The sequence below is a fragment of the Pan paniscus genome, chromosome 6 (assembly GCF_029289425.2).
Source record: "Pan paniscus chromosome 6, NHGRI_mPanPan1-v2.0_pri, whole genome shotgun sequence".
Classification (NCBI taxonomy): Eukaryota; Metazoa; Chordata; class Mammalia; order Primates; family Hominidae; genus Pan; species Pan paniscus.
Window position 1 is genome coordinate 110,251,582 of NC_073255.2, and position 12,956 is coordinate 110,264,537.

Below are 12,956 nucleotides of genomic sequence, written 5' to 3' on the forward strand. Positions count from 1 at the left end.
CATAAGAAGTAATTAGTCTAGCATATTATTCAATTCTTGAGTTGAAAATGCCCAGCAATATTTGAAATATAAAGCAAGTATTTTTCTTTTATTTTCCCCCAAACCCCCACCCCAGCCTCTGAGGCAAGTTAGCATCTCCACAGCTGTCTAGATCCTGGGTCCTGGGAGCTCGAGGTGAATACTCATCTCCTTGTGTGCACTAAGCGATACACTGGCCGTCTCAAAGTGCTACTATCCTGTGGCATCAAATGGCTTTGTACATCACTTTCCCAGTCTTTTATCCCCAAATTTGATCTATTACCCTGAAAGAACTGTTCATCTTTAAAGGTTCCAACTGTAAGAACAGATCACTTACTAGGTGACTGCTGATCATTCACTCAAGCAGTCTTAAACTATGGGTATGATCTTTTAGGTTTATATAGTCCTTCTCTGGTAGAACAAATCTCAGGTGTCTTCAGTCTTTTGTCTCCTATCATGTTTTCAAACATTCTTCCATCTTTCCAAATCAAAACCCCCTTTGGGGTTTCTTCCCACAATTCTTCAAGTTCATTATAATCTTCTGTTTTGCCTGTGGTCTAATTAGAGTAATACATCTCCCTACTTGCCCTTAATTCACAAATTACCCCGATTTTACAGAGGGAGATACCAAGGCCAAGAGAAACAAAAATGTCCTGCCACACAGCATATCCATCTCACATCTGGTATCAGAATGCAGAAAAACTCTTTAAAGAAAGTATTTTTAAATAGATGGCTATTTTTAGTTATCCCTTACCATATTAAAATTGGATGAATCATTCCATACCCACAGATAAGTTTTTGCTAGGGAAGGGGAAGAAGAATGGCCTGGCTAGTGAGAACAGATTATGGGCGGGACTGTGAAAAAATGTCCTTCCTCATGATAATGATCCTGATACTAAGAGGAGGAAAGAAATAGAAAAGCTAGAAAATGGTATAGATGGTATATACATGGTTACTTCTAGGGAGATCCCAAAGGGGGTTTTGATTTGGAAAGATGGAAGAATGTTTGAAAACATGATAGGAGACAAAAGGCTGAAGACACCTGAGATTTGTTCTACTAGAGAAGGAACCAAGCCAAGGCTGCAGAGAAAGTCCCAGTTATTGTTAAGAAAAGCCTGGGAGTTTTCCCACTCTACTGATGTGTGTCCTCCACACTGAAAGATAGTGACCAGTAATGGCCACTTATGTTTATGAAATTTAGGGCGAGGATTAAAGTGAACAATAATTGGCCAACTATAATACTAAAGTAGAATCCCATCATTAAATATACAAAAATGATATTTCAAAAAGGAAAAGTATGGTTAGGTACTATTTTAGCTTCATGTATTTGGATCATAGCATTTTTACTTTGCATTTTATGCAAAAAAAAAAATGGCATAAGCATGTTTAACCAAATTTGTGTTTTCATGAAATAGTTTTCTTCTTTATGCCCAGTTTTCCGAAGTCTTTGAATTATGAGACTCAGGATGAGAAAATCTAATTAATGAGAAAAAAGTATTAGAAAATATGCTGAAATCAATTCAAGGAATTAATTTCATATAAAGATTTAAATAGTGTTTGTTAAGCACTGAAATAGCCTCTGTTGTGTCTAATTAGAGCAAGAAGCAGGAATGGTTATTTTTTTATGAAATGATGGTTAATTTATAAATTTTTCAGACCAGTATTTTTCATGGGACATACTCAATAAACTGAGTTCAAATTGTATTATTTAAAAATTCAGTCTTTGACTAGGTGCAGTGGTTTACGCCTGTAATCCCAGCACTTTGGGAGGCCAAGGCAAGAGGATCCCTTGAGGCTCAGAGTTCAAGACAAGCCTGGGCAACACAGTGAGATCCCACCTCTCCAAAAAATAAAAAACTTAGCTGGGCATTGTGGCACATGCCTGTAGTCCTAGCTACTTGGGAAGCTGAGGTAGGAGGATCTCTTGAGCCCAGAAGTTGAAGGCTACAGTGAGCTATGATTGCACCACTGCATTCCAGTCTGGATAATAGAGTGAATCTCTATTTCTAAAAAAAATTAAAAATAAAAATTCAGTTTTTAAAAGCAACTGTTCACATGCATACATGTTGATTCTGTTAATAGATCTTGGATTTTCTGATACTCTAATACTTTATTATGAAGTTAATACGTTTTAGAAAGAGACCTAAGCACACTAGATTATTAAGAAAGAATAAGAGCTGTAACTGAAGTGAAGAGAAGAGTTTGAAAGTCAGTAGAGGTGAAAAAATCTCACCAGATAGATTGAAGGGAGATACGGTGTTGTTGGTGTTAAGAACAGTATGTATAAACTGGATGCAGTGACTCATGCCTGTAATCCCAGTACTTGGAGAGGCCAACGCAGGCAGATCACTTCAGGTCAGGAGTTTGAGACCAGCCAAGTCAACATGGTGAAACCCCATCTCTACTAAAAATACAAAAAAAAATTAGCCAGGTATGGTGGCGGGCACCTGTAGTCCCAACTACTTGGGAGGTTGAGGCACGAGAATCACTTGAACCCAGGAGGCAGAGTTTGCAGTGAGCTGAGATCATGCCATTGCACTCCAGCCTGGGCGACAGTGCGAGACTCCGTCTCAAAAAAAAAAAAAAATGTATGTATAAGGGACAGATGTATACAATAAGCATGTTCAGAGAATAGGAAATAAAGGTATTTTTTCAAGCATGAGTTTTTATCATAGTAATAGTTGGTTATTCCCTGAACATGATTTACTTCATGCAGTTCACTAAAATGCAGTTAGGCGATCACATTGTCTCCAAGGGTGGAAGAAAAAACTGTTATGTTGCAGGCCACACTGCTGCTTTGTTTTAATGGCTTTGTGCTTTATTTATTATAACAATGGACAATAAGAGTCATAAGAATATGTTAGTGCCTCTGAGCTAACAATAATGTTGATGCTGAAGGAAGAAGAAAGGCCACTACTCTTAATAAAAATTAAATGTTTAAATGTGAAGTGTACTTAAATGATTAGGTATTATAGCAGTACCCTTTGTAAGTGGAATTGCCTCCACAGCGTGGCCTTATTAGCCCTAAGTATACTAAGTTCCTTCTGAAACTCCTGTCACCCACCAAATTATCTGAGAATTCTTTCCACCAACACCTTAATCAAACCATCTTCTACCAAGTGTGTTCAGAACTGGAGTAAAGTCTGATCAGTTCATTACCGCTGTTCCTCTTTGCTGTGTGGAATTAAAAACCAATGCTTTTACAGTCCAACAGTAGCTGCTGTTCTGTTGTTAATATAAACTTAAGTAGGCAAGCACATGGGGTTCCTTGCAGCAAGACAGCTCTACTTCTGTGCTGCTAGGCTCCAACAGAGGACTGCTTCTGGTGCTCAGCCCTTCCAATCCATACACAGAGCCACTTCCCAGGGGTCAGTGAGCCCAAACCTTTGTCCCCCTTACTTCCCCAGGGGCTTATATCTAGGGGTTGGGTAACTTTTCTTTTTGAATTTCAAAATGCAAGGGGTCTGATTTCTCTCCTGCTTTGACAGTAGAGCCAACCATTTACCCCACCACCCTTCTGAAAGTGACTGCATGTAAACAAAGCTTTGATTAGATGGGCCACTTTCAGTGATTCTAAAATGATTTTCTGGCATCTCTTTGAGTAAAGAAAATGTAGGCCTTCTCAGTGCACTTAGAGTTAAAAAAGAAAATAAAACAAAACCAACTTGATTGCTGACATTCTTGCAGGAAAAAAAAATTTAATCATGCATCTGGAACTCTCTAGCCCCTAACTCTGTCCATGGAAGGGAGAGGGAAGTTTATAAAATGTAAAATTTAGAATCTTTAAAAACCATGGCATTCCTTAAGATTGCAGATCTCAAATTATAGTAAAATAAGTTGAGTTTAAGAAAATGAAGAGTATAAGTTTGATTAGGGATGGAGGGTGAGAGGAGCTTGCCAGATGGGCCATATCATAATAGGCTTTATATTCTTTGCAAAAGCAATTGGATTTTATCTTGTAGTCAATGGGGAGAAAATTAAAAGATTTTAGTGGTGTGTATTCTAAAAAGATCACTGTGGGATGGGTGGCTGGCAGGGGATGGGAGGATGAAGAAAAGTTGGGTAATGGGAGCCGGGCACGGTGGCTCACGCCTGTAATCCCAGCACTTTGGGAGGCCGAGGCAGGCGGATCACGAGGTCAGGAGATCGAGACCATCCTGGCTAACATGGTGAAACCCCATCTCTACTAAAAATACAAAAAATTAGCCGGGCGTGGTGGCAGGCGCCTATAGTCCCAGCTACTCGGGAGGCTGAGGCAGGAGAATGGCATGAACCCGGGAGGTGGAGCTTGCAGTGAGCCGAGATCGCACCACTGCACTCCAGCCTGGGTGACAGAGCAAGACTCTTGTCTCAAAAAAAAAAAAAAAAAAAAAAAAAAAGTTGGTTAATGAGGACAAACATAGAGTTAGATAGAGGACAATATTTCTTATATTTCAAAACAACTAGAAGGGAGGACTTGAAATGATACCAACACATAGAAATCATAATTACTCAAGGTGGTGGGTACTTCAGATGTCCTGACTTATTACACATTCTATGCACATTACAGTCACATCTACCCATAAATATGTAAAATATTTTGTGTCAATAAAAGAAAAACATGGAGAGATTTTTAAAAAATCACTGTGCCAGCAGTGTAGTTGGAGGTGGGCCCTTGAAGGAACTGGGGAGATAAGTTGGTTTTCTATGCTTTAATTGTCTAGGCAAGAGGTATGAAGGACCCTAGCTTAAAGCAATAAGAACTGGGAATGGAGAGGAACCAGATATGATAGAGAAAGAGGGTGTAATAAATGAGATGCTTAGTTTTAGATATGTCACATTGAATTAATTTTAAGCTTATCCAGAATAATCATGGATAAAAAAGATGTTGATATTTTTTGCTTTTTACTATGGTAAAGAGTTTCTGATCATTATATTTGCATCTGGCCTGTTAAGTAAATTATTTTCTAAAGTAATTGTTCTTTCTGTAATTTTCTGTGATACAATAGTTATTTTAAATGGAGTAATATGTTGCTTTTTTTTTTTTAACTTTTTTTGTGTATGTTGTTTTTGATCCCAGTTTATTTGGGCACAAGTTTATGGAGAAATCGCCCTTAAACCAGGTTTCATGAATAGGTCTTTTGGAATAGAGTTCCTTATCTTAGGCTATTCAAAATGAAGCAGTTTAAAAGTGTTGCCACAGACCCTGATCAGAAAATAAATATTTTATTAAAATTGAGAGACAGCCTGCAAAGAAAAGTCTGGAGTTTTTTTTTTCCCCCAGAAGTTGTACACTAAATCATTTATTTTTGTGATTGTGTTTAATATCCCAAAGTTGTGGGAGTTAGTGAAGCCTACGAGGATGCCGCCAATTGTCTCTGGTTATTAACTAACTCCAAGCCTTGTGCCAACTGTAAGTCTCCAATACAGAAGAATGAAGGCTGCAATCACATGCAGTGTGCTAAGGTAAGAAGTTAAAGAGGATTTTGCATGCTTTGCATTTGGAATCTTAATTTAGTTTGATTGTCAATCCAAAGGATAAATTATTTGAGGGGGCCTGGTGCAGTGGCTCTTGCCTATAATCCCAGCACTTCAGGAGGTTGAGGCAGGAGGATCACTTGAGGCCAGGGGTTCAAGACCAGCCTGGGCAAAATACCAAAACCCCATCTCTACAGAAATAAAAACAAAAACAAAAAGGTAAGTGTAAGAACCTATGGTATTCAACCAGAAGATCAGAAATTCATGAATCCTTCCTTGCTAGTCACCTTCCCCAGTGAGAGTCTTGAGAGAGGTGTGTGTGTGTGTGTGTGTGTGTGTGTGTGTGTGTGTGTGTGTATCAAATGATTAACAAAGTGCTGCCTTATATAGATCTCTTGCAAAGCTGTTTTTGGAGCGTACGGCTTAGACTCAAGGCCCAAACTAGGCCCAAATCCAGTCCATATACTGTCTCCATACAATCGGCTCTCTGTATCCATGGGTTTCATATTGTTGGGTTCTGCATTCATGGATTCAGCCAACCACAGATCAAAAATACTTAGGGAAAAAAATTGCATCTGTATCGAACATGTACAGATTTTTTTTTTGTAATTATTCCCTAAACAATGCAGTAGAACAACTATTTACATAGCATGTACATTGTAAGATACTATAAGTAATCTAGAGATTATGTAAAGTATACTAGAGGATGTGCATAGGTTAGTATGCAAATAATACACCATTTTTTGTCGGGGACTTGATTATTCTCAGATTTTGGTGTTTGCAGGAGGTCTTGGAACCAATCCTCCATGGATACCAGGGAACACCTATATATAGATGTCTGTATAATACAAGAACCCAAAGCAGTGGCCAGACTTTAGGTCTGCTAATAAAACCCTCAATTAAATAAGTAACTCTTTATTATATTGAAAATGAAAATGCCAACCAAGATTCACTTGGCTGAAAAATACTTAATATAAATGATTAATGTTAGAGGTCAAAAAGGCTAGATAGAATAAATACCCTCTTTACTTACGTGTACAGGAAGAAACAGCAGTGTGTTTAAAACAAATATGCTGGTATGTTATTAATATTTTATTAATCCCTACCTACCTACATTTATGAACCTTTTTTTGGTTTAAAATTATAATGATATTCTGATTTTTTTTGCTTTATCATTAGAAATGTCATCTATGTATAAAATGATTATTTAAAGTTATTGAGAGGAAAGTGTATTTTTTTTTCTAGTTTAGGACATGAAGGAAATTTAAATGGTTAAGATTCCAGTAAAATATAATAATATCTTCTAGGTATTACTTGATTTTTAACTTTGAGGCTTAATGATTATTACTATACTTGCAAAAGAATGGCAGTTACAAAATAATTTTTATAAGTCTGTATTACTGTAAAATTAACATAAATGAATTGGCTTAGTGAGGCAGTAATAATGATTCTCTAAGAGGCAGAAAGAAAAACCTAGGGCAGTGTTGTGAGCAAAATATTCAAAAGTGTTATTTATTGTTCAGCTAAGGATCCAGCCAAAATTATTTCATCCATTTGTGTTCTTATCTCCAATGTCCATATCTTTTTTATTCCTCTTGGAAAATCTAATATAGACTACATAGATGTATAAAGAACTATCAAATGACAATAAAAATTTATAGTTGGCTGCTGAGACAGACTCCAATATTATCTTTATTTCCTGCATAACACCTACTGGTAGTAAATACTTGATGAATATGTATTGCATTCATGAATGTTTTCATGAATTAATCTGGCTGCTAATGTAATCCAACTTAAACAGGCTTTGCTTAAGCTTCTGTTGCATTGAAAAGAAACATTTACTTATAAGCTATGTAAATGTAGTAGTTGTATTTATTATACCATCTGAAGTGTTTGCATTGAGCAATAAAAGCTGACAAGTAGCATTCTTACTGTGACACAGAAGACTTATGTAAAAGTATCACATTACTGCAGCAAAATCATATATACTATATTTTAAATGTGTAGGTGTAACAACATGGTCATGTGTAATTGAATCCATGCGCTGACATAATTGGTAAATCATAACATACCTTTACTAATGCCTCAGCATTGATTATGTATGATTCAGTAGGCAGTTTTTACTTTTGAACTCAAATGTGTTTTTAAAGAATGAGAAATTTCTTCCCCTAAAAATAAGCTTGTTTATTTTAAAAACACTTTTTAAAATTTCCCTTTAGATAATTTAAATTGTGCATTCTTAAATATTTTAAATCATGTATAGTATCTGATTCTGTATAACTGTATGCTATAACGTTTTTTCCATTATAAAATGTAGAAGATTTAAATGCCATAATTACTAAGGTATATCTGTTCATTATATATTCAAACTGCATACTGAAACTGTGGACTGTGCCATCTTTTTAAGTACTCATGGAGCACTCACAAAAAAATTAACCATTGATTATAAAAGTAAAACCCCAATAACGTTCCAAAAAATAGAAAATAGTACAAATAATATTCTCCGATCATAAGGGAGTAAAATAGAGATTAAGGCCAGGCATGGTGGCTCACGCCTGTAATCCCAGCACTTTGGGAGGCTGAGGCAGGCAGATCACCTGAGGACAGGAGTTTGAGACCATCCTGGCCAACATAGTGAAGCCTCATCTCTACTAAAAATACAAAAAATTGTCTGGGTATGGTGACAGGCACCTGTAATCCCAGCTACTAGGGAGGCTAAGGTAGGAGTGTCACTTGAACCTGGGAGGCGGAGGTTGCAGTGAGCTGAGATTGTGCCATTGCACTTCAGCATGGGCAACTAGAGCAAAACTCCATATCAAAAAAAGAAAGAAAGAAATTAATAGTAAAGTTACAAGATGTCTTTTAGAAATTTTAAATAGCAACTCTTGAGTAAAAAAGGAAATAAAAATGGACTTTCAAGAATTTTAAAACAAGGGTAATGAAAATACTACTTAACAGAACTTGAGGGCCATAGCTAAAGCAATGCTGAGAAATGTGCATCACCTTATTTAAACTAACGCAGAATAAGGAATTAATTAAGGATATGACTCAAAAATTTAGAAAAAAAATAAACTTGAAGAAAACCAGGAGAAAGGTTCTGTTTTTTTTAATGCAGAAATCAGTGACTTTAAAACTGAAAACGCGACTAATAAATAAATCCAAAAAGTGATTTTAACAAAAAATAAGATAGATAAACCACTAAGCTAACATAATCAAGAAAAAAAAAAATGAAGGTGAGGGAGTTCAAAGACACAATATGAAGAATAAGGGAGATACAGCCATATCTCAGAGATACTGTGGTCCAGTTCCAGACCACTGCAGTGAAGCAGATATCACAGTCAAGTAAATCACAATTTTTTTGTTTTCCACTGCATATAAAAGTTTAACTGTAAACTCACACTGTCTGTTAAGTGTAATAGCATAATGCATTTTTTAAAGTACATACCTTAATTTAAAAATACTTTATTACTAAAAAATGCTAACTATTATCTGAACCTTCAGTGAGTCATAGTCTATTTGCTGATGGAGAGCCTTGCCTCAGTGTTGATGCTGCTAACTGAACAAGGTGGTGGTTGCTGAAGGTTGAGTTGGCTGTGGCAGTTTCTTAAAATAAGACAACAATGAAATTTGCTGCTTCTGTTGACTGCCTTTCACAATATAATACTGTATTATAGAATTTGACCTCTGATAGAACTTTTAAAGTTAAAGTCAGTTCTCTCAAATCCTGTCACTGCTTTGTCAGCTGTTTATGTAATATTCTAGTCTTTGTTGTCATTTCAACAGTGTTTACAGCGTCTTTACCAGGAGCCTATTCTGTCTCAAGAAACCAGTTTCTTTGCTTATCCGTAAGAAACAACTTCTCCCCAATTCAAGTTTTATCATGAGATTATAGCAATTCAGTCACATCTTCAGGCTGCACTTCCAGTTCTTTTGCTATTTCTACCACATCTGAGGTTATTTTTTCCACTGAAGTTTTGAACTCTTCAAAGTCATCCATGAGGATAGGAATCAACTTTTTCCAAACTCCTGTTCATGTTGATATTTTTACTTCCTCCCATAAATCACAAATGTTCTTAATTGCATCTAGAATGGTGAATCCTTTCCAGAAGATTTTCCATTTACTCTGCCTAGATCTGTCAGAGGAATCACTATCTGTGGCAGCTTTAGCCTTACAAAATACATTTCTTAAATGATAAGACTTGAAAGTCAAAATGACCGCTTAATCCATAGGCTGCAGAATGGATGTTGTGTTAGCAGACATTAAAACATTCATTTCCTTGTACATCTCCATCAGAGCTCTTGGATGACCATGTGCATTGCCAATGAGCAGTAATATTTTAAAAGGAATCTTTTTTTCTGAGTAATAGCTCTCAACAGTGGGCTTATAATATTCAGTAAACCATGCCGTAAACAGATGGGCTGCCATCCAGGCTTCATTGATCCATGTATAGAGCACAGGCAGAGTAGATTTAGCATAGTTCTTAAACGCCCTATGATTTTCAGAATGGTAAATGAGCATTGGCTTCAACTTAAAGTAACTGGCTGCATTGTCCCGTAACAAGAGTCAGCCCATTCTTCGAAGCTTTGGAGCCAGACATTGACTTTTCTGTAGCTTTGAAAATCCTAGATGGCACTGTCTCCTACTAGAAAGCTGTTTCATCTACATTGGAAATCTGTTGTTTAATGTAGCCACTTTCATCAATGATCTTAGCTAGATCTTCTGGATAATTTGCCACAGCTTCTACATCAGCACTTTCTGCTTTACCTTGCACTTTTTTTTTATTTTTTATTTTTATTTTTTTTTGAGACGAAGTCTCGCTCTTGTCCCCCAGGCTGGTGTGCAATGGTGGATCTCAGCTCACTGCAACCTCCGCCTCCCAGGTTCAAGCGATTCTCCTGTCTTGGTCCCCCAAGTAGCTAGGATTACAGGCGCCTGCTACCACGCCCGGCTAATTTTTGTATTTTTAGTAGAGAAGGGGTTTCACCATGTTTGCTAGGCTGGTCTAGAATTCCTGACCTCAGGTAATCCACACTCCTAGGCCTTCCAGAGTGCTAGGATTACAGGCGTGAGCCACCGTGCCCGGCCTACCTTGCACTTTTATATTATGAAGATGGCATCTTTCCTTAAACCTCATGAACCAATGTTGGCTAACTTTAAATTTTTCTTCTGCAGCTTCCTTACCTGTCTCTGTCTTCATAGAACTGAAAAGAGCTAGGGCCTTGCTCTGGATTAGGATTTGGCTTAAGGGAATTTCATGGCTCATTTGTTCCTCCATCCAGACCACTCAAATTTTCAACATATCAACAATAAGCATGTTTCATTTTCTTATCATTCGTGTGTTCACTGAAATAGCACTTTTACTTTCCTTCAAGAACTTTTCCTTTGCATTCACAATTTGGCTAACTGACACAAGAAGCCTAGCTTTCAGCTTATCTTGGCTTTTCAACATGCCTTCCTTACTAAGCTTAATCATCTAGCATTTGATTTAAAGGGAGAGATGTAAGGCTCTTCCTTTCACTTGAACACTTAGAGGCCCTTATAGGGTTCTTAATTGAACTACTTTTAATATTGTTGTGTCTTAGGAAATAGGGAAGCCCAAGGAGACGGAGACAGACAGAGACAGGAGAATGACTAGTTAGTGAGGTGGTCAGAACACATACAACATATATCTATTAAGTTTGCCATCTTATATGGGCATGGTTCATGGTGTCCCCCAAATATTACAATAGTAACATCAAATATCATTGATCGTAGATCACCACAGCAGATAAAATAATAATTTAAAAGTTTGAAACATTATGAGAATTACCAAAATGTGACACAGACGAGCAGTGAGCACATGCTGTTGGAAAAATGACCAGTAGACCTTCTTCATGGAGGGTTGCCACAAACTTCAGTTTGTTTAAAAAACAAAAACAAAATGCAAATCTGCAATGCACAATACAGCAAAGTGCAATGAAACAAGGTATGCCTGTAATCAAAAAAACAAAGCAAACTAAAATAATAAGGACTATAACTTCATTCAACTCTTCCAGATATTTTGAACTTGGATTTGAAGTGGATTGGCTTTCTAAGAAAGTATTATTTATTAAAACTGATCCTAGAAGAGATAGAGTATCCCAAAAAAAACCCATTCCCATAGAAGGGGAAAAAAGTTTTTCAAAAATCTCCCACACCTTACATTAACACTTAAAGCAATGGGCCCGGATAGTTTCACGATAGAATTTTACCAAACCTTTAAGGGGCCGGTAATTCTAATTTTATTTAAACTGTTCTTGAGAGTTAAAAAAAAAAAAAACTTAAAACTTTCAAAGTATTGTTATAAAGTGAGTAGAACCTTGATATCTGCTTCACAAGAGTATAAAACTTAAAACTGTGGATTATTCTTACTTATAAAAGTGCAGTAGTCCTAAATATTACAGGGATAAAACTCTACAGATATTAGCAAACATAATCCAGCAGAGCACATTCATGAGTAATTAACCAAGTAGAGTTTATTCCAGGAAGACAGGTTAATATTAAGGATTGCTGATCTGGAATGCTTGGAACTGGAAGTGTTAAGGATTTCAGATTTTTTTTTCATTTGGAATATTTGCAGTATACCAATTGAGCACCCCTAATCCACAAATTCACAATCCATGTCAGTGCTGAAAAAGTTTTGGATTTTGGAGTATTTAGGATTTCTGATTTTTAGATTAGGGATGCTTCCACTTATATAAGAATGGTTCAGTATTAGGAAAGTTGATGTTGTACCTCGTGTTATTGGTAGATCCAAGGAGAAAAATTACATATTTTCTATAGCTGCTGAAAAGCTATTTGACAAAAAAAAAAAAAAAAAAAAAATCAACAGTCATTCTTTATAAAACAGTCAAAGAAATAGAATGGATTCTTTCTTAGTATGATAAAAATAAATTTACCTCATTTCAAAAGCTAGCATATTTAATGAGGAAACTAGAGTCACTCCCACTAAATTCAAGAACAAGATGAAGATATTTTTCATCACTAGTATTATTAACATTAGATTGAAGATACCAGTCAACATAATTAGACAACAGAAAGAGATTAGTGATATAAAAATCAGAAATGAGATAAAATTATCACTTTTTGCAGATGATGTGATTGTATACCTAGAAAATTCACAAAAATCGACTGAAAAACTGCTACAAACAAAAATTCAGTTAAGTAGCAGAGTACACAATTACTATGCAGAGTAATAACCTTCATGTGTATCAACAACAGTCAAGAACCTTCATGTGTATCAACAACAATACTGAAAGACCTCATTTATCTGGAAACAAATTTAACAAGAAATATGCAAGACTTATGGGGAAAAAATGTAAGCCCACTGTAGGTCACAAAAGATGACAAACTAATTGAAAGACAATGAAGTTCTTAGATAGAAAGATTCCATCAGAAATAGCAACAGGTTTTGTTTCAGAATCTAAGTAAACTAATTTAGGCTAGGCACAGTGGCTCACGC

The 12,956-nt window shown here is 36.2% G+C and overlaps 1 protein-coding gene and 1 pseudogene across 2 annotated transcripts in view; one reads left to right on the forward strand and one right to left on the reverse strand.

Moving 5' to 3' along the window:
- The window catches only part of ANKIB1 (ankyrin repeat and IBR domain containing 1), a 155,424-nt gene that overhangs the window by 119,768 nt on the left and 22,700 nt on the right, over positions 1–12,956 (forward strand). For both annotated transcript variants that reach the window (XM_003809739.5, XM_008962038.5), the window contains exon 11: positions 5,333–5,463. In XM_003809739.5, the coding sequence (XP_003809787.1) occupies positions 5,333–5,463 (131 nt within the window). The remainder of the gene's footprint in view (positions 1–5,332; positions 5,464–12,956) is intronic.
- Positions 8,954–10,328, reverse strand: LOC129398203 (tigger transposable element-derived protein 1-like; annotated as a pseudogene).